This window comes from Bombus impatiens, unplaced genomic scaffold, assembly GCF_000188095.3.
Source record: "Bombus impatiens unplaced genomic scaffold, BIMP_2.2 scf_0142, whole genome shotgun sequence".
Classification (NCBI taxonomy): Eukaryota; Metazoa; Arthropoda; class Insecta; order Hymenoptera; family Apidae; genus Bombus; species Bombus impatiens.
The window spans coordinates 21746-44350 of NT_176561.1; the positions used below are offsets into that span (position 1 = coordinate 21746).

Here is a 22605-nt window from a genome sequence, read left to right on the forward strand (position 1 = left end):
TATCGTCTGGGTACGAGTAAACATAACCAGCAAGAGGTTATTCCACGTGGAAAAATAAGTAAAAAATATAGAATACATATAATTTTTTCGAATCTAAGGCCTTGTTTTCAAGAAAATAGAGTTTTAACATGTTTAATTAACTTGGATATGAATTTTATTTTTGTTAACTACTTTATTATAACATTCTATATCTCATTGTACTATAATTAGCAGTTATGATCGGTTTGAATGTTGAAATTTTTATTACGTTTCGCGATTCCTCATCGGTGACCTTTTATTAACGCGAATTTTATTGCTACCGTAATTTTCATGAAACGAACATTTAATAACGTAGTAAAATACTGTGGAATGAAAAATTGAACGTAAAATTTAATATATTCAAATATTAAACAGAACTCTATGTTACAATGTTACAAATTAGATAATTTTTCGATCCAAAAAGAATTTCAAGTCTTTAGCACAGGTTCCCAATTTAGTATAGCACTGAATACGCAAGGGAGTCAGTTGAACATATTATCATAATTAGCAGTCCTGTTTTAGTACGCGGACCACCAGTGACTGATTCAGAATCAGAGTTGATCACTTTTTACTTGGAAAAGAAATAATAGACGAAAAAATCAAGTATTTACACTAAATAAAATAGTAAGAAAGTTTATTTGAAAATAAAGCCATTTGCAAATAAATTTCAAAATCGTACTTGAAATGTAAATTATTTCTAAATAATTTATTTACATGAAATAAAATATTTCATTGTTTCAAATAATAATGGGAGATAAAGGATAACGAATAATTGTTTTTCGTGTAGAAGGGATGTTAATTACTCTATATGTTGATATTTAATACTATCCTTTGAAAATCATTTCGCGATCCACACTTTACAATCTATGGAATAGCATGTTACTTATGTGTCGGTGTTCAATGTCTCTTGTAATGTAATTACGGTATGCTATGAATGTGAGAGGCGAAGTCGCGTTATCCTCGCCTACGCACGGTTAACTGACCGAGATTCGTGGAGTTTTTTTGAGGCCAGATTTTCAAGCTTCGCCACCGGGGAATCACAGTTGTCCCTTTGTAGTCGCACGTATATCGCTGACTTTTACTAGGTCACGCTATGATTTCAATTGCATTTCACCGTTTGATAAATCATTTTTATGCACATATTATGATTTCGAAGACATTGCATATTTCGGTATTACAATGACAAAGAGACGAGTAGAATATTTCTTTTTGTTAAACTAGGGTTTGGAGGTTTGGATATATATATATATATATTCTTATCTATATCTATTTAATATATATTATTTTATTGTAATTTAGTTATAGTTATAGCAAAATAGTTAATACATATAAACATACATACGTAAATGAATGGAATATATATTCCTTTCTTTCTCTTTGCTAAATTGAGATTTTAAAATTAAATTAAATTTAAAATAAATTTTTTTTAAATTAGAAATTTTGATATACTTCTTTATTGTATTTTTTATGTTCAGTTCTTGAAGTATAATTTTTGGTCATAAAGTATACATTAACCATATTTTCGAATTATTGGATCATCACTTTTTCCTTTCCTTTACTGCTTTATAGTTTCATAATAAATCAGAGTGATATTCATGAAAATATATGGATTGTCCGTGGGCGATAATGATTATTCCTATACGATGCAACAAAGTTTCGTCTTATATAATTATCGAACGAAATATAAATTGATCGTAATGCGGTAACTAACGGCACGGATAGATTTTAAAATGCACTATTGAGGTTTCAAATGCAGGTTCAAATGCTATTTTTACTTTAATTTTCGATAATATTTTACAAAGTACTTTTAACAATTTGTTCAAGTGGAACATATCGTTATTTATGAAAACTGTCCATAGAAGCATTAATTATAATATGTAAACATTAGAAAAAGGGAAAGTTTACGCAATTTTTAGTTAATAAATAATAACATTTAACATATAATTGATATAACTAATATAATTAATAGAACAATTTTAAACTATTCTTTTTTTGAAAAATTTCAAAACATAATAATCTTTTAAATTTAATTTTTATTTATATTCGTTGTAACTTCAAATAATATTATGTTAGTTATTTATATAATAATACTATATTTTATATGTTTACCATAATATAATAAATTATTATTATAAAGTTTCCACTTGAAATAGTACCACAGAATATATCTTATTAAACTTATTCATTAGGATAAAGGAAAATACTCTTTTATATTAGGTCATCCCATAAGTTCGTGGCGACTTTTGTGTATACATTTCATGTGTCGATTTATAAACATACGGCGATAAGGAGCCAATGCACTTGAGCTTAGCTGATCAAGAACAGGCTAGAGCAGATTTTCGTGGATATAAGATCGTAATATAGTGAACACAGTGACTTCTAACAGTAAAAAGTCATGAGTGAAATGCGTATCCATTTTCGACATCTCATGTTATATGAATTTCGGAAAGGAAATTCTGTAACAATTGCCACGAAAAACATATGTGCTGTTTACGGAGAAAATGAGCTTTCATCTCGCACCTGTAGGAAGTGGTTCCAACGTAGAGCTGGGAATTTTTGTTTAGAAGACGAGGAACGCTCCGGGCGTCCTCCGCAGACAGACGAAGATAAAATTCGGGATCTTGTTGAAAAATCACGAAGTTTGACAGTTCAAGAGATGTCAAATGTTCTGAAAATACCTAAGACAACGATTCATAGATGTTTAAAAAAAATAACATATATAACCGTTCGAAAAACGGCACGAACTTATGGGATGACCTAATATAAATATTAAGTACGAGAGATGTTAAGTTTGCTGGTTGGAAAAGTAGACCAAGTCCGTACTAACCTGGAAAAGAAAAACTACAGAAAATAAATATATAATTTTAGGTTTTTCTTTATCTTACTGATTGAATTGAAAGATTATCTATGACCAATTATACAATTTATTTCATGCATTCATAATATGTAATTTATTGATTCTTAATCGCTTTTAACAGAAAACTGAAACAAGCAAGTTGTCCTCGGAACAATACGAAGAACATAACAAACAGTACATTAAATCAGTCTTGCAGTGCAATTTGTATCGTTATATCGTTCTTTAATGATCAATTTACCGGTATCCTAAACTGCTTATCGGATAGTCCTTGTCGATAATTAGTTTTACCGTTATACATGATTTTATCGTAAAATAATTCTGTATACGTTCACGTTCAACGAAATATTTTATAGAAGTACTTTAATTAAATATTATTAGTATATTTTATGAGATCAAAAGCATACATTAGTTTAACTTAATTGAATTTCTACATCAGAAATATTTAAGTTTTCACAAAATTCGATTCAAACATTTTTAATGTGGAAATTTGATGAAGTTAAACTGATATTGCTGACTGAATTCAATTCAGCCAACAGATAAAAAATGTGGAATTTTCAACGCAGATCGAAATACAATATTTATTTCTTTCCTGAAACTCAATTTGCCTGGCTTACTATCGACAATAATTTATATTTGTTCTTTTCCAATAAACTTCTCCCTTTTCTATTTCTTCACGTAATCACGATATTATTTTACTTATACTTGCTAAGTTTCCCTTCATTGACGATTAAAAATAAATAAATATTCGAGGTGATTTACTTTTGAATATCGATTTCTCTCTGTTATATCATTAGGCTCCACTTGAGTTTGATTCTCTCTTCTCGAAGCTTATTATTGTCATTTTTCATTTTTCAAATGTACAACATTAATATGAATTAATTCGTTAAACCTCTAGTCCGTAATCGTAAAAGATCAATATTAAATAAAGGTAAAGTATGGCCATAGAGAAAGTAACTAAGAATAATTACGATTTTATATCGATCGACGTTCCAACCATTAGTACAGTGTTTTGACCCGTGAACAGGGGTCTCGTTCGTCACAATGCGCCTTGAGTGGAACAATTAATTCTTATTTAGGCTGACACTTATTAAATGCGAGATGGGAGACGTGTTCATAGTTTTACATGGTTAAAGATAAACTTTCTCAAACCAAGATAAGTATTGCAAAGACCAATAATTGGATAAATGTAATCTTATATAATTTTTGAAAAATTATAAAATTTTAATAATTACAAATTATATTATATAAAAGGGGTTGCTTTGCAATGAGTGATATTCATAGGTATATTTAGATAAATGAAGTACTACTGTACTTACATATGTACATTATGGCATTTTCAGTTGCAGTTACTATTATAGAACAATTTGTATATAGTTCTTTTCTCAGTGTTTCTGTGTCAAACAATTTATTCCTGTGTAATTAAAAAGAAAATATTCATTGAAAAATTAATTGAAATCGTTATATCGTGAAACAGATGAATGTAATTATTTTGTTATACATATGTATGGTGTAGAAAGAAAGAGAGAATTTATGGCAAGATTGTTCTATGAAGTAATGCAAATAGCGTACGGTTTCAATGAAGTTCTCTGTGTATTTTATACGGGTATTAATTCAGATTTACCGGCTTTTTAAACGAGTCTGGGAAATGATACTCGAGGTTGCAAGAACGACTTTTATTTCAATCATAGAAAGACAATATCCGATTCATGAAAATTTATATTCGCCAACCAAGGGCGTAAATGTATTTTTATTCTTTTGAAGTCGCAGTTCTGAAAGTTCATCATGGCACGGTTTTTTTCAATGTATTAATTAACTTTTAGAGTTACTGTTTATTACTCACTTATTGTTCTTAATGACCAACAAAAAAAAGAATAATTTTAAATATACTACAGAAAATTGCAAAATAAAATTATCCTGTAATATTAAATAATTTAGGTTTGTCAGTTTATTTTTTTATATACTAATTACAAATATCAAAGTATTATTTTTATAATTAAAAAATCAGGAACTATATAATGGTTTATTTGTTGCGTTAAAGAATCAAATGCTTGTAATAAAAGGAATATGAAAAGAATTCTAATGATCTTCTTTTAGAAATAAAAAATTTAAAATATTAGATGTGGTATAAATTATGTAAAATTTACAAAATGTTCACTTTTATTATAGATATAACATAGCTTTACATATTAATTTTGACATGCGTCTAACAATTATATAGTTTTGGATTTTACGTAATTGATTGATGACGAATATTTTAACTACGAATATTATAGAAACAGTGTAACGTAAATGTTGCATGAATTACACATTTATTCAAAGTATCGCAATTATTGCATATAGGTAATAATAATTACGTTAGCAAGTGCTATTGGTAATAGATGCTCATTTGCCCTTTATAAACATGAAATATATAATACTAAGCTACTATTATATTTTAATTCTTAATTGTGTTGTGTTATATATTAACCAGCATAGAGAGATATGAAATTTTATTATATTAGAAATTAGGAAATCATCTTTATAATCAATTTCCGGAAATATCATTTTAATGTAATGTATGTATGTATGTGCAACGCATTAAGTAAATTAACTAAGCATTTGGTAATATGTTTGATAGAATGTATGTGTTAATTAGAGATTAAAATAGTCTTATCATGGTATCTTATCATCATCATCAATTGCAAAATAATAATTTAAGGGACAGTGAAAAATTCAGAAGTTTGAGAATAATTTGAAAGAAGTTCGAAAATTTGAGAGTAAAGAACTACTAACTCCGATTATAGTCGGTGCTCAAATAATAATATGCTCGGTTCTAATTACATCTGAAATTATTGTTTTGATTTTGTGTTTGATTACGTATTAATAATGTAGTTTCTTCGAGGAAAGAGATTGGAACAAACCAGCTATCTGTACATCTGTTAATTTCTTCAGTTGTGAAGGTTACATTTTTATCTTATTCTAACCCTTTTTTTATCCAAAGTGAATATTCGTGGCGAGTAGAGGAAATATACTCGCAGCCATGTGCGCCTTAAAGAGAAGGTTAATGCAGGATATGAGGAAGATTTTTTCGTACTTAACGTCAACGTTTTTCGTCCTTCATAAACGAAGAAGACTTACAAGAAATGAACTTGTTTGCGCACGATCGAAATATTGTTAATACTATTTTAAAATGGCAAGTTATAAGCTGCCAGTATCAATAAGAACTTATCCGTGCACAACAGTAACAAACTTGATAACAAAAGAAATGAAATTTTATAAGCGGAGTTGAAAAATTACAAATTATCTGTTTTTATTTTTTGTTATTCTTTACTATATACTTTACTTTGAAATTTGTTCGTTAGCTTAAGGTTATTTATATTGTATACTAATTCTAAAAAGAAAACTGTTTAATAATAAACGTACAAAAGCCACATTCGCAGCCATGTGCGCTGTAAGGAAAAGTTTAACGTGAGTAACTGTATTTACCGAATAATTCCAAGAAACCGGATTTTCATGGTAACCATTCTCAGAATATTTCATCGGCAGTTGTAACGTCGCGAGCATTACAATATAATCGGTGCATAAATTCGAATCAAACAGCATGTGATATTGCAACTACCGGATGTGGGTCAGATTTACTCTAGGACAACGTGTAATCGGCAACGGTGCGCTACCTATGTTTCTGCGTGTGATGCCGCTTCACAAGTGGGTCACTGTTAAATATAGGTCACGGTCGTATGGGACCTTCGTCAAATAATCGTGTTGCTTGGCTTTTACACTTTTCAAGGATCTTGACATAATGTTGCTCTCGTCTGTAACTTGCGATTCAACTACAAACGACTCGATATTCGCGATTATCTTAGATTTGCTATATTAAGTTACGCGATCACTTAATAGAAATAAACGATTTTCAACTTAGCTTTAAACCGGAAGCTTCTATAATTATAAGATTAAAAGTTAATAACGATAAAGTAGTTTTAGCTTTTTAGACTTCCTGCAAACATAGATACGATATTATTTATTTCCAAAGTTATCTCGGCATAACTTCATAAAAATGAGAGACTTTTAACTTATTCATTATGTAAATGAATTTCATATATAAAAATACACGAATAGAAATGCTACCTATAAATCATGAATTGTTCAATAGGAAAAGAATTAAAGTACACATGTGATTAACAACACTCTCGCGATATTGTTTGAAATTCTATTATATTCATTATATGGAATAGTGAATGAAGATAATTTCGAATTAAACAGAGCTGAACAAAAACGAGAAGAGAAAGAGAGATTGTGGGTGGGTTCGCGATGCGATATGCGTTGTTATTATGTAAAATGAATTGCTTTCATTTCGCGTTTCAAACATTGTAGACGATTCATCTTCTTCGAGAAAAGATGTGTAGAATATTTTGCTTGTTATTGCGAAAGGGCGCGTAGTAATGTTTGCAATCCTCATTCATACGTTCCCGTTTCATTGAAATTACTTGCGTGTTTCTCAAATGAAAAGAATTAAGCCACCGTGATAATCTTTATTCATATATGCAAAGTAAGAGAGAAGACCAAGGAATGGCACGAAATGTATTTATTAAGAAAATCTTCTCGAACTTTTAGATGCGTTAAAATAAATGAAATAAATAACGAATGAAATAGAAATTATATTTGTATAATCATTTGAAGAAATAATAAAAAAACTTCACTTCCGTAATGTCCAACTTTAAAACGATACATTTAAGGGATAAAAAGATATAACCGCTCTAGAAAGCTCGTTTGTAGGCCGGATATGATGGACAACCGGAAACTGGCCCGTCTGTCGCCATAAAAGAAAGCATCGTAGAAATCTCGAGCACATATATTGTGATAGTCGATTGGTCAATGTTGGTTAATTGCTCGTAAACCGAGATGATCTTGAAAGATGAAACGAGATTTCCTATGAACGAGAGATATCCGTAGGTCAGAGGCGAGGGCAAAGGATATATGTAGTATGGTAAGATGTTTGAAAAGGGAAGAAAATACCACTGCCAGAAACGATAGGCTCTCCGGATCAATAATACCCGTCGTCAATTGATCTAAAGTGATGTATACCTCTGAAATTTTGGCAACTAGCACGAAGGAACTCTCGACCGATATTCAGCCATTTTTATCATACAATCATCACCGCCATAATGATCAATAATCAATATTAAACAAAGATATTTGAAACTATTAATTCATTACATAATTGTGGTCTATACTATATGAGTTATTGATATGACTGTTTCCATTTTAGATTTATCTAGTCGTCATATTATACAAATACATTTTGTATCGTATCTGTATAATATAAATATCTCCATTGTTTTTATTATCGAACGAAAGTTCTTGAATAACATTAACATAAACTTGCATATACAAATGTATAACGTTATGAGCAACAGAACACAATAATAAAAAGCAAGAGATTTAAATCTATTAAAATCTATCGCGCGATTAAATTGACGTACTTCCTTTTCCTTAAATAGCAAAGGTGAATTTAACGAGCAAAAATCGAATAAGATAAAAAGCATGTCTATATAATACGAAATATGAAAATACAAGAAAAACAAAACAATGAGTATTTATTTTTTAGTGAACGGTTACAAACAGAAAATGTTCATGTTAGATAATATTAAATATTTGATGTGCTAGTTAAAAATAGGAATTGTGGATTATTCACCTGGTCGAAACGAAAAATGACCTCACTCTTCCTACTTTCACTATTTCTGATTAGTAGAGATAAGTTTGCGTTACGTCAAGAATAAGAAAACTTTCAACAAAAATAATATAAAGTTGATTAATTTTAATAAATTGATGAGTATAAAAAATATGCTAAATGTAATTTCTATAAATCCAACTGCTTTTTCTAACCAGTTACAATTTTAGGCAGAAAATTGATACGAAAGTTACAGTTTGAAAATTAAACAGACTAAACTAAACTAAATTAAATCAACTAAGTTTAACAAATTGTAAAGTACATCATTGAGGTTTCAGATATGATTGGAGACACATTATGAAGATTTTAAATGCAGTTTTAAGTGTATCATGAAGAAGATAATTATTGTTCTTCATAACTTTGTTATTGCTGTAGAAATTCATTTAACCAGCTTATCCGGCTCGTTTATGTACAATCAATTTCCTGAAACATAATTAATAGAGAAAATATGAAAGAGAGCGTGATAATTAAAGTAGAAATTATACTACTTATTAACGCAGCGTTAAAAAGATAGGAAATAATACAAAAATTTGTTTTTTTTTATATTTTCTTTTTATAGATTATGAAAATAAAAATAAATGTTTGAAAATAATAAGGAATTGATTGACATTGCGTTCAACTTACAAGAGTAACAAATTTGTGATTTTTACGAAAAATAGGTAATATAAATTCTCTTGTATTATTTAGTAATCAACATGAATTAACGAGTATTATTCAAGAAATTAAAAATATGCGCAAATAATATTCAGTTCCTGCATAATTATAATCAGTTCAAAAGTGCTTTTTTTGTTTTTAATCAAATGTTCGTTTATACATTTAACAATAATGAGTATACATAAATGACATGCATTAACGTTCCGGTTATTATATAATTTATTATATAATACATTAAATAATTTATTATATAATAAAAGTGTAAATAAAAGTGTAGTAAACATTCATAAAATGAAGTTAATAAAAGAAAAATTTTATTAAATGTGTCAGGGAATATTTACGTAATATACGTAATTATAATATAAGGAAACAAGACCGAGAGGAAACGAAGATCGCGAAAGTTTATTAAGTTAATGAAAAACTCGTTATTAATTTATCTATTAAAAAATTACTAAATTATAAAATTTCAAGTATTCAATCTCTCACACACAGAGTTAAAAACAATAAAAATTTCTCTAATAAAGACATTAAAGAAATGTGTTTCATAACTTAAATTCTATTTATTAGTAATCAGTAGTCGACATTATTTATTGTGAAATTAATAATTTGCAGGATGGTCGCATGTAAGTCAAATGTACTTTGCATTTATTTCAGTAACAATAAATGCAAATGTACTTTGCATTTATTTAAGTAACTCTGCATTACACCGTTATTTATAGGTTCCAAGCACACCTCTTGATTACTGCAGACGTATACCAAGAGTCTTTCCTTTTAATTATTTACGGTAAAACCAAGGATTACTTTCGGAAAAATAGTTACGCTCATCCATTCATGCTCTTGCATTACGATCTTTTTTGTGAATTATTATAAAAAACACTAAAGATTTGTCATGATATGAGACATTTTTCATTCATATAAATTTTATAATGGATAAATCCGTAATCTTGTAGACATTTTCGAGTTATAAAGGCTCGTCTGTATCCATAAAAACATATATTTAATCCCAGAAATAAATAAAAAGGTAGAGTTAGAAACATAGAATTTTAAAATTATTCCTGTGATCTTCAGTTCGAAAAGCAACAATGGAAAGAATCATTTGCTATTTTCGCGTGTACCTGCAGATTTTAAGGTTTTTATGTTTCATGAATTTGAAGGCTTCCTGAATAAACAAAATGTAATCTTGTCACGATTTTCGAATTACCACGGATCGACTGTACTTAACTCTTAACTGGTATTATTAGATCACAGGCAACCATAACAATTTGGAATTAGATTACTTAGTTTGAAGAATGTAAAATATAAAATAAAATTAGATATGCTAAGTTTCAGTAATCTAACATAAGTTATAATAGTTATACATACATAATCTAGCAGCACTATTTGAAGGATAAAATTGTAATGTTTAATCTTATTATTTAATTCTAATGAAATTTGTATTTCCAGTATATGACAGAGAAGATGGGCGGAGCGGAAGGAACCAAGCTCGACGTTGACTTCATGGATATGGAGAGGGTGAGTACACGTTTCTACATTTTTAAGGTTTCCGGAAGGTGTTCTTATTGCATCGCCTTTAACCTTCGATCAATCTTCTCGCCAATGAAACCTTCTTGATGAAATTTGTTCGCACCTCTTTTACTTCAAAGAAATGAACTCCTTATGTACTTTGAAATATTATTTAGAAATAGAATTTAGGAAAAAGAAAATAAGAAAACGAAATAAAAGTAGAAATTTGATAATGTAATATCATTTAAGCTAACGTACAGTATGATATAATTTTGATCGTAGAAAACGGATGTCACGTATGAGCTGGTGGAGGAGTTACAAATGAAAACGAAAGAGTTCCTTCAGCCAAATCCAACTGCAAGAGCGAAGATGGCCGCGGTCAAGGGCATCAGTAAGCTCAGCGGTCAGGCAAAAGCCTCGACTTACCCCCAACCAGAAGGTGTTCTCGGCGATTGCATGCTTATTTATGGAAAGAAATTGGGAGAGGATAGTATTTTCGGTACGTTTGTTCAGTCCATATAGTTAGACTTAATTAATAATTAATTGTTATTTTAAAACATTCATATTCACTTCCTATCACCAAAAAGCTGTGCCGCTACTTTAACTTTCGGAGGACATTCGCATCTCAACCCATAACTTTCGTAATTGCATACCTAACGAAGAAACTAGTAGAGCAGACGTATAAATTATGCATCTAAGTACAAGCAAACATTCGGCTCATTAATCTTTCCTAATTTCTGTTCGCAGCTCAGGCTCTGGTTGAAATGGGCGAGGCGATGAAGCAGATGGCGGACGTGAAATATTCTCTGGACGACAACATTAAACAAAACTTCCTGGAGCCTCTGCACCATTTGCAGACCAAAGACTTGAAAGAAGTGATGGTAGGTTGGTTACTAAAAAAAGTTGGCTTTTCTACTTGACTCGTTGAGTAGCGTTGTCCCAGTTTAACGCGACAAGAATACGCGACGAGACAGAAAGAAAGAAAGAGGGGAAAAGTGCATGTATTCGAGAACGGGAATTGATATCCCTTTTTGTTTTCAGCATCACCGGAAAAAGCTTCAGGGACGAAGGCTGGACTTCGATTGCAAGCGGAGACGTCAAGCGAAAGGTATACTTGGACGCGAGTTGACTTTATCTTTCTCTGCGATATTTATTGATTTATTTAAGCACAACACATTGGGGCCGCGCACATTGTGTCCTTGCACACCTTGTACAAAAACTTGATGCGTGTCGTTTGCAATTATACGCACATAGAGTGGCTCACAAAAGCGTTCGAACACTTCTGAAAACCTCTTATGGATATATTATACCTGTTACATATTTTGAAATTTCATTGGTATTGTAGTAAGATAGAAGTATCATGATTTACGTTGGTAAAATATAAAACAGATGTACAGTGGCTACACAAAGTATTTACATGTCATTGTATTTATTATTACTTACTAATTATTTATGCATTTACTTACTAATTATTTAGACTCGATTTCGTTATGTTATATTTTATATGGTAATAACAATTTATGATTAAGAAGGAATATTTTAATATGTGACAGGTAAAAGTTCTATGTCATGATAGCCATATCTCACTACAGTATTAATGCAATTTCAAACAGTTCTGTATAACACACATAACACATTCATAAAAGATTTCTATGAATATTCAAATAGTTTCATGGGTCACTCTACTAAAAATAAAGATAACATGTAAAGATAAAATCTAAAATCGGACAAGAAATGCAGCTTTATTAAATGATTTATGCGTGTTCTTCCTTCATTTTCAGTTCATTGTCTTAGTTTACAGGCATTCCATTCGCATGTTCTGCTGCATGTGCACTTTGTCATAGATAAATTATAGTTGGTTGATGTTACCATGATAATTTTTTATTTGTTTATATGGGGTGTTTCATCAAGTTAAAATGCAGATTATTTATTGCAGATGATCTTAATGCGTATGAAGGTCCATATTTATTTGCAAATTATCAATCATTAAGTTTTTCAGTTTAGTATGAGAGAAAAATATTTGTTTTCCGTTTGTTTGTCTGCATTCTTAATAATTAGCAACTGGAAAAAGATCAGCCAGTCCTCATTTTGGAAGTCCAGTGAAGTCTTCTTCACCATACACTGGTACGTGATTTCCTACGTGCAATAGTTATTAAATTCCTCACTTTATTTCCAATTTTTTAGATTTAGTTGCTTTTTTTAGAAACATATAGAATAATCAACCCTTTAATTATTTCCCTTTAAATCCATAATCATTACGTTACATTATATGCATATAAATAACAATCCAAGTTATAATCTTTCTTTTTTCATCTTTGATGTATCTTTGTATATTTTTTCTAAAATAAATGTATGTAGATTTATATCATAGTAATTCACAATCCTTTCAGATGATTATATCAAAAATACTAAGTATAACAAATATAAATATATTCAGAAGTGCACTAAAGGTACTGCGAATGTTGAATGTGTTGTACTTACTCTGTATATATTTTCTAGTGAAACTTCAATATCTGTATTATAAATGCTTGTGTTTCGAGAAAGAAGGAATGTACACGATCAAAGTACTTAGGCATTTCATATGGTTTAATTTCGCTAACTTTTACTCCTTGTTGTGTGTATATCTTATAATGTATCAAACATAGGCATTTAAGCAACCCTGTAGTACAATTTTTAATACCTTCACCGGCGCAAATTTTGCGAGCAGGTTCTCACGTTTCAGACGACGAAATTCGTCAAGCAGAAGAGAAATTTGCAGAGAGTCTCCATCTGGCACAATTGGGCATGTTCAACCTTTTGGAGAATGATGTAAGTAAAAAACTAATTGAATGTGTGTTAATTTTTACTTGAACAAGTTCTTATATAGAGATGTATCAAATTCTTCATGGAAGAATTGAGCAATTAACACGATAAAAACTTAAAGATGTTTGCTTATCATTGTTATATTGCTATATTGTTGCTTTTCATTGCTTTTTCCTTAGGTTGAACAAGTGGCACAGTTGGCAACATTCAGTGAAGGTCTCCTGGAGTACCATCAGCAGTGTACTGAGATTCTAAGAACACTAACAGAGACACTTTTGGAGAAGTATGTATTGATACAGTATACATATCTAGACTTAGAACATCTTTTATTTCTTATAATTCTTTACAAGAAAATATATAGAATATAAATGTTAATTAATAAATTGAAAAATTATGGCAATTTATATATTAATTCACTTTCACTTAAGAAATTCACTTTCTGTATTGCTCTAAAAAAGAATTTTGATTCTTTGTGTAATTTAATGTGATTATATTATGTACAGGGTATATGAATACTATTGTTAAAGATCATCACAGTGCGACATTATACCTCTGGATCGGTGGAGGTTTGAAATTCGAAGTTAAAGACAATTTTGTAACAACTTCTTTAACGAATCTCTATCGATCTAAAGATGTAGAATCGCACTATAGTGGTCTTTATTAACAATATCTATACATCTTTTACTTTATTATATGAATTTGTTCTAATTTCTATAGTTTTAAGGTTCCTAATAACATTATTTTATGCTATGAAATAATCTTCCACTTATTATCCACAATAATTTTGTAATGATTATGCTATTGTATTTTTATCTTTAATCACAGGAAAGACGAGGCAGCGAACAAACCAAAAATGGAATTCATACCGAAGACATTGGCCGATTTACACGTCGATGCATTACCTACATCGGATGCTATGAACGGTGGGAACTTCTCCTTCCACGGTAAAACACATTCACACATATGTTCACATCCAAGATAATGACTCTTGCGGGTGAATTGGCTGTCTGTTTCTTGTTTCCTCTGTCATGCAACATTTCTGCGTGTCCTGCAACTATACACTATAGTCGTATACATTGTACTCTTTCCTAATTGAGTTTCCCTCGCTATTACTCTGACTGTCAAACGGACATTAAATTTTTGTTATCTTTTGCACTCAAAGGAATATATTACATACACACTAAAATATGACATAATAGTAAGATATAAAAGTCGATGAAATCATATTTGAACTTCAATGTGGAGATTGATCTTCTTTTTTATTATGGTTTCGTCGAGATTGTAATAGAGCTAACAAATTGAATAACAAATTTTCCTACAGTTTTATGTTAATTTTGATAAATAATATTATATAATGTTTCTGGGTTTAGCATTTCGTTTTTTCAAATGCTAGAAAGTTATTCTATATAAATTTATTTATTTATCTATTTAAAGGTGATAAAAGGTGAAATTGCTTCACTTATTATTATTGCTTCACTTAATTAAACATTTAACACAATTACTTACCTATCACCTTGAATGCATTTTATTTTACTGTTTCCAAGCTAAGCAATAATTTTTTTGTATTTTTGATACTTCGAGAAATAATTGTACGCAAGTATGAACTATGTATATATTGATACACCAACGTAATTTCGCGAAACTCATCTCTAACACATTCATTACACGTTATCCGACTGTTCTGTGTGTATACTCTCGTATACCTGAATGTCTGTCCTTTTGACACAATGTAGGGGCAAGTCGAGCCGGGTCTCCGATTCATGGGGATGGGAAGCGCTCGCAGCTTGAGCTATTTCCAGCCGGAAACCCGCCACAATCTGCCAATGGTAAATTTTGCATGGGGTTGGTTTCTCCTATCGTAGGTTTCGATCGATCGATTAATTATTCAATTTCAATTCTATCGCTTTTCGTGCACCGCAAACAGGGCAAGAAAGTAATTACTATTTTGCTTCTTGTGTATCTTCTATCGATGTATCCTAATTTAGCCATTTACTGGTCATTAAGTATATACATGCATGTTTATGTAATGGTTATACACTTCTTTTTGTGTGTACTGTTATGGAATACTTTGTTTTTCTTAATTTTATAAGATATAGTGATTCACAATAAAACTTGAATGTCAAGATCATTATGTTGTTTACTATCATTTTTTAATAATATAGTATTTATTGGATTGTTGTAGATTTCTCTATAAAAATTATATAAAAAGTCTACTTAGAACCAATAGAAATCTAATTTTCTAATTTAATTTTCACTGCATATATAAATCTCAGACATTATCGTATTTAAATATTAATGTGATTCACTGTACTTCATAATTTTATCTAGATTTTAGCGAGAATAGCTGTTTAAGTTGATCATCAGATATTATCATACATTTAGTTTTGCATTATGTTTTATTTTATTGAAGATAAAATTCAAATTATTTAGATACTGTAGTGCTCTAATTTAAGACTGTTGCAGCAAGCCTAATATTTTGTTGCATTATCTATTTGTATCTAATATAATTCTAAAATTCTTGATGGTTTCTAGCTTCGCCCTTGCCATCACCGAGCAAATCGCCAGCCAGGACTCCGATGACAAGACAACCTTGCTGTACAGCTTTGTACGATTTCGAGGCAGAAAATCCTGGAGAACTCGGCTTTAAAGTAAATATAATACAATTATATATACAATTTTCCATTTCTGATTGTTTTTTTGTGTGAGTAATCTGAATTGGTAAATGTATTTAATTAAATATTTTGTAACTTAATTTTTTGTTATCGTAATTGAGGCATTGAAAATAAAAGTGAATTAACATAGAAACATTCTCAAATGTAAATTACAGATTTTAATAAAACTTATGTAGTATGATGTAGTTCTTGAAAAAGTATTTGACACATATCTTTTTTATGTACTGATATTCATGTTGAAAGAGTGAAAACAGCTCCCGAAGTTGGATGTTGGAAACATATTTGACGAAATATCTCCGAAGCTATTAGGTTTAGAAAAATTGTTCAAATGTAAAAATAAATGTTTTTAAATAAGTAATGTATCTAACAATGGTGTATTATATTTCAGGAAAATGATACGATCACTTTGACCAAAAAGATTGACGAGAACTGGTTCGAGGGTAGCCTGAACGGTCGTACGGGTTATTTCCCAGTAACTTACGTGCAAGTCGTAGTGCCATTACCTTAAGGAGACGCGGTGCGTCTCGAAACCAAAGACCCTGCATTCGTTCATCAGCGTTTATCACGAGAATTACCTTAAATTAACAAACAATTAGCCTAAAAATCTCTCTTTCAAGATTACTCTCTTCCCTACTGAAATCACTTATTGCGTTATGGTTCGCTTATTCGAAATGGATGAATCCTCAAGTTCTACTCTATTCACTTATTTTATTTCTTTCCTTTTGTCCCCAGGAATAGCTCTATACGCATGTTAATGTACATATATAATGTTATAGTGTCTTTTATCGACGTAAGGACCTTCGCGCGCGCAGATACATATATATATAACACATGACTTACAGTACTACAATTAAGTATGACATACGTATACACGTACACGAGATATACATGTACACACAATGTTATACATCATGAAGTACCTACGATGGCAGTCCACTGTCAAGGGCGGCTCTTTTCTCACTTTTTAATGTCGCTTCATATGTCATCGATTTAATATCATTAATTTCTCACCAAAGTTTTATTGCACAAAGACATCAGAGCGCCAAGACTGCATTGAAATTTTTCAAAATACTTTTTACCTCAAGTATTTTCCCGTTCATTCAATCAACAATCATATATTCATTTAGTAGACATAGAACAAAATAATATTGCCTATTAAGTGATGGTTGATCTGCTCGGAATCGATTTTTCAGTCATAAGTATTTGAATCACTCGATATATCATGTTCATATTTCATGATTTCATTCAACGTTCATGTTTTCATGTTGTATATTTCTTTCCATACATTTGTTATTTGTTCATCATGTTCTCAAGTGCATTGTTCCTAATATAAGGGGAGAGAGAGAGAGAGAGAGAGAGAAAGAGAGAGAGAGAGAGAGAGAGGTAATTGAAATCATGTCATCCATTTTGCGTTGGTCCGCACGGCGCAGCAAAAAAGAAGCCACATAATTCGTATTATTAATATGGATTCGTATGTTGTATAGTAATTCCTTTTCATTCCTCTATCATTTTTTCAACGTTTATCTCGTATCATTTGTCATTTTTTTTTAATCATTTAGGTGACACTGACTAGAGAGTTAGAATTTAGTTAAGCGATCTTCAAAATGGCGGCGAACCTCTTCCACGAAGTCGTCGATTAATATTTAATGAATAATTAGAAATATTCCATGTTTTCCATTCTGACTGTTTCGAGTCGTATGTATGTATTTCTGTCAGTCAGCATTTCTAATTCATTTAAAACTTGTTAATTCTGAGCTCCTTCTGTGTTATAGTCTCAAATTGTCTTCTTTTTTTTAAGATTTTAGTTCTTGTTAAGTGTAACTTCTTAGCAAATTAATTCGAATGACTAGTAAAACGCGATATTTTCGGAATAAAATAGATTTTACTTTACTAAGTATTTTAGAGATTAGATATTTTAATTTCTATTCTTCTTGGACTTTGTACGAGAGTTCAACCGCCAGAACAATGAAAGTAATTAAGGAACTTGGTTATTTGTTGCCACGTGGATTTTAGGTAAAAAATCTTCAAACAAAATATTTGCTAAGCATAATATAATAATGTTAGAGTATATAACTTACATATTATATACATATACAATATATATACATATATGTTGTCGATGACGGCGACAACAGTGATGACTACGACGATGGCATTATTATTACTGGTACTCGTATATTTTTCCATTTACTGTTACAATGAAAACATTTTCCATGATGAAAAACGTTCTTGGCCTTACTTTATATTTTTAACTGTTCCAATAGCAGTTTCATATAGTTGGTATTTTATGAATTATAACAACTCGCTAAGAACGACGTTCCAATGTGAGTGCGTTTCATGATTAAAAATTTTATGACTGGGATCTTTCCTAATATAGAGATTATAACAGATTATAAAATTTCAAATCCGCATATAATTTACGATAGCTTATGTAAATTCATATTTTTATGTGTATTTGGATATGAGGACTTCTTTCATTCTCTAAATATTGTCGTCGATACTTTAAATGTTTTGTATATTTTTGCATTACATACATTTCTTACGAATGCATAAGGTCTGCAATCTAATTATTAACCATTTAATGTACATATCCGTGATACACATTACATTTAATTTAACCAATATTAAAATTTAACCTATATAAATTTTTATAATATAACTAATTTTACTGTCTATTTTATGAGCGAAATGAAAAGATCAATAATTATTACCTGTTGATCTTTTTCTGAACTTTTTTTAGTTGTCATGATGATAAAAAGGAAAAAGGGAATCCTAACTTCAAAAAAGATATAAATTATAACATATTTTATTTCTTGAAGATACAAAATATAAGAATCGAGGAGAAATGAATTGGAACGTTGTTCTTACGACATTTAAAATTCTTAAGAACGAAACCTATAGTTTGATTTGCCACGAAAATGAAAATCGTTCCGAGTTATCAGCTGATGTATTTGAATACCACACTACTATCGTCATCAGCGTTCAGTCATTGCGGAGACGAAACAGAAAGAGAAAAAAAGAAAACGAAGAAGAAGAGACATTCATATAATTTTATCTATTGTAATTCATCATAAGTCGCATAAAACTTTTTCCGACAAAAAAAAAATCGAAGTGTTATCGATGTTGTGCAATATTAAAATTTTAACGTCATGCTGTTTAAGTCACAATCGCTGGATCAGTGTTTCTCAAAGGCACGATTGAAGAAAAGGGAAAAGATAAATCTGATAGTAAATAAACAAATGCCTTCGATGTTAGATATCAATGATCTTTCGAATGAAAGCGTAATCTTATTACGTATTTCTTCTTTCGAGCAATAGAGGAACAAAACTCTCGTTCTTTGTGATTTTTGTCTTCGGCAGAGCAAAACGACGCGAAAGAACGTAACAATCGTAGCGGCTAGGTGCCATACAGAGAATGTATTCGTAATTATAATTGTCGAAAATGTAACAGCTTATAGCTACAAAACCACAGGTTGTGATAACCTTATGTTCTTTCGAGCGTTAGCCGCTGCTAAAGAATTTCGTCAATTAATAAAAATACGCGAATTAGTGAGGCGTGAGTTTCATCTTCCAAGCGTTGTCGAGAATCGTTGAGAGATATATAGTTAGATAAAATCATGATTGAGAAGGTTGGGAATCTTGTAACTTGCGTCCACATGCAAACGATAGCAATATAAGTATCTTTCTGGAACGAGAGACATATCATCGAGATTATCTTTTTGCGGTTTGAGAAACACTGCACTGGTACATACATACATATGTACGTTTAAAAAAAGAGTATCATGAGGGATTTATTCTCGTTGAGTGATAATTATTGTTGCCCTCGCGGACCTATAACAACAATCTCTGTCAACTGGGAATTATAATACGATCGACGATTGTAGAGAAAAATAAAAGGAGAACGAGATGAAACGATCTATGAATAACTAAAAAAACAGATCGGTATCTTACTCTATAAATGTTGGCTATTGTTAAATGTTGAATATTGTTCTGCGGAGGGCTTGCCTCCTTTTCGAACGATGGAGCACGCTCGAAGCTTCGAATTGACTGTTCATTTTAAAAAATTATGTTAATAGTTTTATAGCGATTATTGGACTGCGAATATTTATGTATTGAATATATATTATATATTTATGGAAATCTCAAAGTGCAAAATTACATAAAATACTCGAAGTATAGTGAAACAGATCTTTGCTTAGATTTCATTTCCTTAATTATATTAAAAAGAGTGTAAATGCTTGCAGTCTAGTAATCGTTATTCTTGTTTTTCTTTTTTTTACCTTTCTTAATGGCGACGAAGAAGCATTTTATATATATATAAGTACATATGTATGCGTACGTTTACTAGGTTATATTTCTTATAGAAATGCGTTATTTGTAATATGTATATGTAGGTAGATTTACTATTTTAGGGTGTTCTGAAAATTCTTAGCGAAAGTTAAGAAAGATTTCATTGAAATTGGAATTTTCGCAATCTATAATTTCACGAATTTATTTTTAAAAAATTGTTTGTTCAGTAATGGGTTTTCTCAAATAGGTTTTACCGCCTTCCGGAGTATTTCACTTTTTTATCTTTCGAATAAGCTTTACAAAGAGCGCAATAACAATGAGACTATACTATATTCAGTGAATGAGATAAAGGTGAATCTATCAGTTACGACTCAAAATTTCTTAAATGTATGAGATTCAACATCCTTTCAATGAAAAAAGGACACTTATTTTATTAACGAATTTTCGGTGTTCCTCCTTAATTCTCTCTAGTATTCAACTAAGAGCAGCGAACGTTTCGTTATTCAATAGAAATTTATAATAAAAATGCTACGAACTTTTTGAAAAAAACATTATTTCAAGTAGTGTATTTTATGTAGAGGTTAATTTATTTTCGAACGCATAAATTTCGTTCGAAACGACAAGCTCTCCGCATTTTAATTGTAATCTAACTATTTCGGGGTCGGGCTGACATTGAATCTACCGCCCCCCGCAGTCACTGAGCATCCTTGGTCTGGAAAACTCGAATTACAGACGCTATTCTTTTTTCCTCCTATCTTGTATAGTTTAGCTTTTCATCGTTCTTCTATAACTCATTCTTTATTCGAAACTCTTCCTTTCGAATTTCTCGTGATTCTGGTCCACTTATATTTTGTAAGCGTCAAAATGTTTGGAATTCATCGAGAAACACGAAAGGAAGCGGGATATTTTTCTTCCTTTGTTCTTTTTGTAGGTTATGTTTTTTAAGCTTCTTGTCTTGGATCTCGTTTTCTTGTTAATTTGTTTGGTTGTCCTTGACGAAGTGCGAAGAGACGACCAGTGGATGCAACGCAGTGATACTTTCAGACAATACATTACAATTAATTACACTTATATTAATAAATTAATCTATTATGATTATTGAACTTCGATCGAAGAGAAATATACGATATGTACTCGATTTCGATCAATGCTAAATAATTATTATCACTAATTAAGAAATAAAGTGTGCTCTATGTCATGCTACTTTCGGTCTTCAATGATTTCTTAGATCTTTCATTTTTTGCATTTTAAAGTAGTTTGTTAAACATCTAATAACACTTAACATACTATACAATTCATTTCAATAAATTTTCTATATATTTTCTAACTATTTATTCTATTTATTTCAATCAGCACAATTAAATGCTTTTTTTTTAAACTACTTCATAATTAAACTTCATTTACATAAAACCTAAAGAGTACTGTTAACTAATTTATTATCAAGTAAAATATAGTAAATATATTGCATAATAGAAATAAATATATTACGTTAAAAACATAATGATGTATACTAAAAAGTAATGTACAATAAAAGTTTAATTAATTTTAACACTAGATTTACCGACATTTCGATTGCGTTAAATTGACATGTATCCAAAGAGATAGATATATCACATAGAAAACTTCAAAACGAGAAAGCTTTGAAGAAAATGAATTTCGATATATATTTATCTCTTTAAATGGATAAGTGAGTACAAATGGTAGAAGAAAAGTATAAACGGTTTGTGTAGTATAAACGGAAAGTGTAATTTTCCTCATGGAATTCAAAATGCAACAAAATGACGGGTCCCCTAAAATCTAGTGTAAAATATTTTACTAAATTAAATTTTAGTTATTTTAACTAATTTAATACTTTTTATTATTTATTAAAATTTGTTACAATTTTTTATTCATAATACATAAATAATAAAATATACAAAAATATACCTCCATTTTATAATACATTTACTATTTTTTACTTTCTAGTAGATACAACCAACAAATATAAAAACAATATTTCTTTATCTCAGCAGTTACATTAATTGCTTCATTTATATTAAATATCATTCTTAACCTCATTTCATACACATTTGAAACCCCAAAAAAAGTAGTATCAATCGTAAA

General features: G+C 30.1%; 1 protein-coding gene across 11 annotated transcripts in view; it reads left to right on the forward strand.

Moving 5' to 3' along the window:
* Nucleotides 1-19319, forward strand: part of LOC100749237 (endophilin-A) — a 28122-nt gene extending 8803 nt beyond the window's left edge. For 2 of the 11 annotated variants that reach the window (XM_012382112.3, XM_012382113.3), the window contains exons 3-14: nt 10680-10748; nt 11022-11238; nt 11487-11620; nt 11781-11847; nt 12798-12863; nt 13447-13547; nt 13721-13824; nt 14367-14485; nt 15275-15367; nt 15466-15474; nt 16074-16189; nt 16602-19319. In XM_012382112.3, coding sequence (XP_012237535.1) covers nt 10680-10748; nt 11022-11238; nt 11487-11620; nt 11781-11847; nt 12798-12863; nt 13447-13547; nt 13721-13824; nt 14367-14485; nt 15275-15367; nt 15466-15474; nt 16074-16189; nt 16602-16721 — 1215 coding nt within the window. In that variant the 3' untranslated portion in view covers nt 16722-19319. The remainder of the gene's footprint in view (nt 1-10679; nt 10749-11021; nt 11239-11486; nt 11621-11780; nt 11848-12797; nt 12864-13446; nt 13548-13720; nt 13825-14366; nt 14486-15274; nt 15368-15465; nt 15475-16073; nt 16190-16601) is intronic. The other 9 variants (XM_024365624.2, XM_024365625.2, XM_024365623.2 and 6 more) reach the window with 9 other exon arrangements.
* Nucleotides 19320-22605: the final 3286 nt, after the last annotated feature.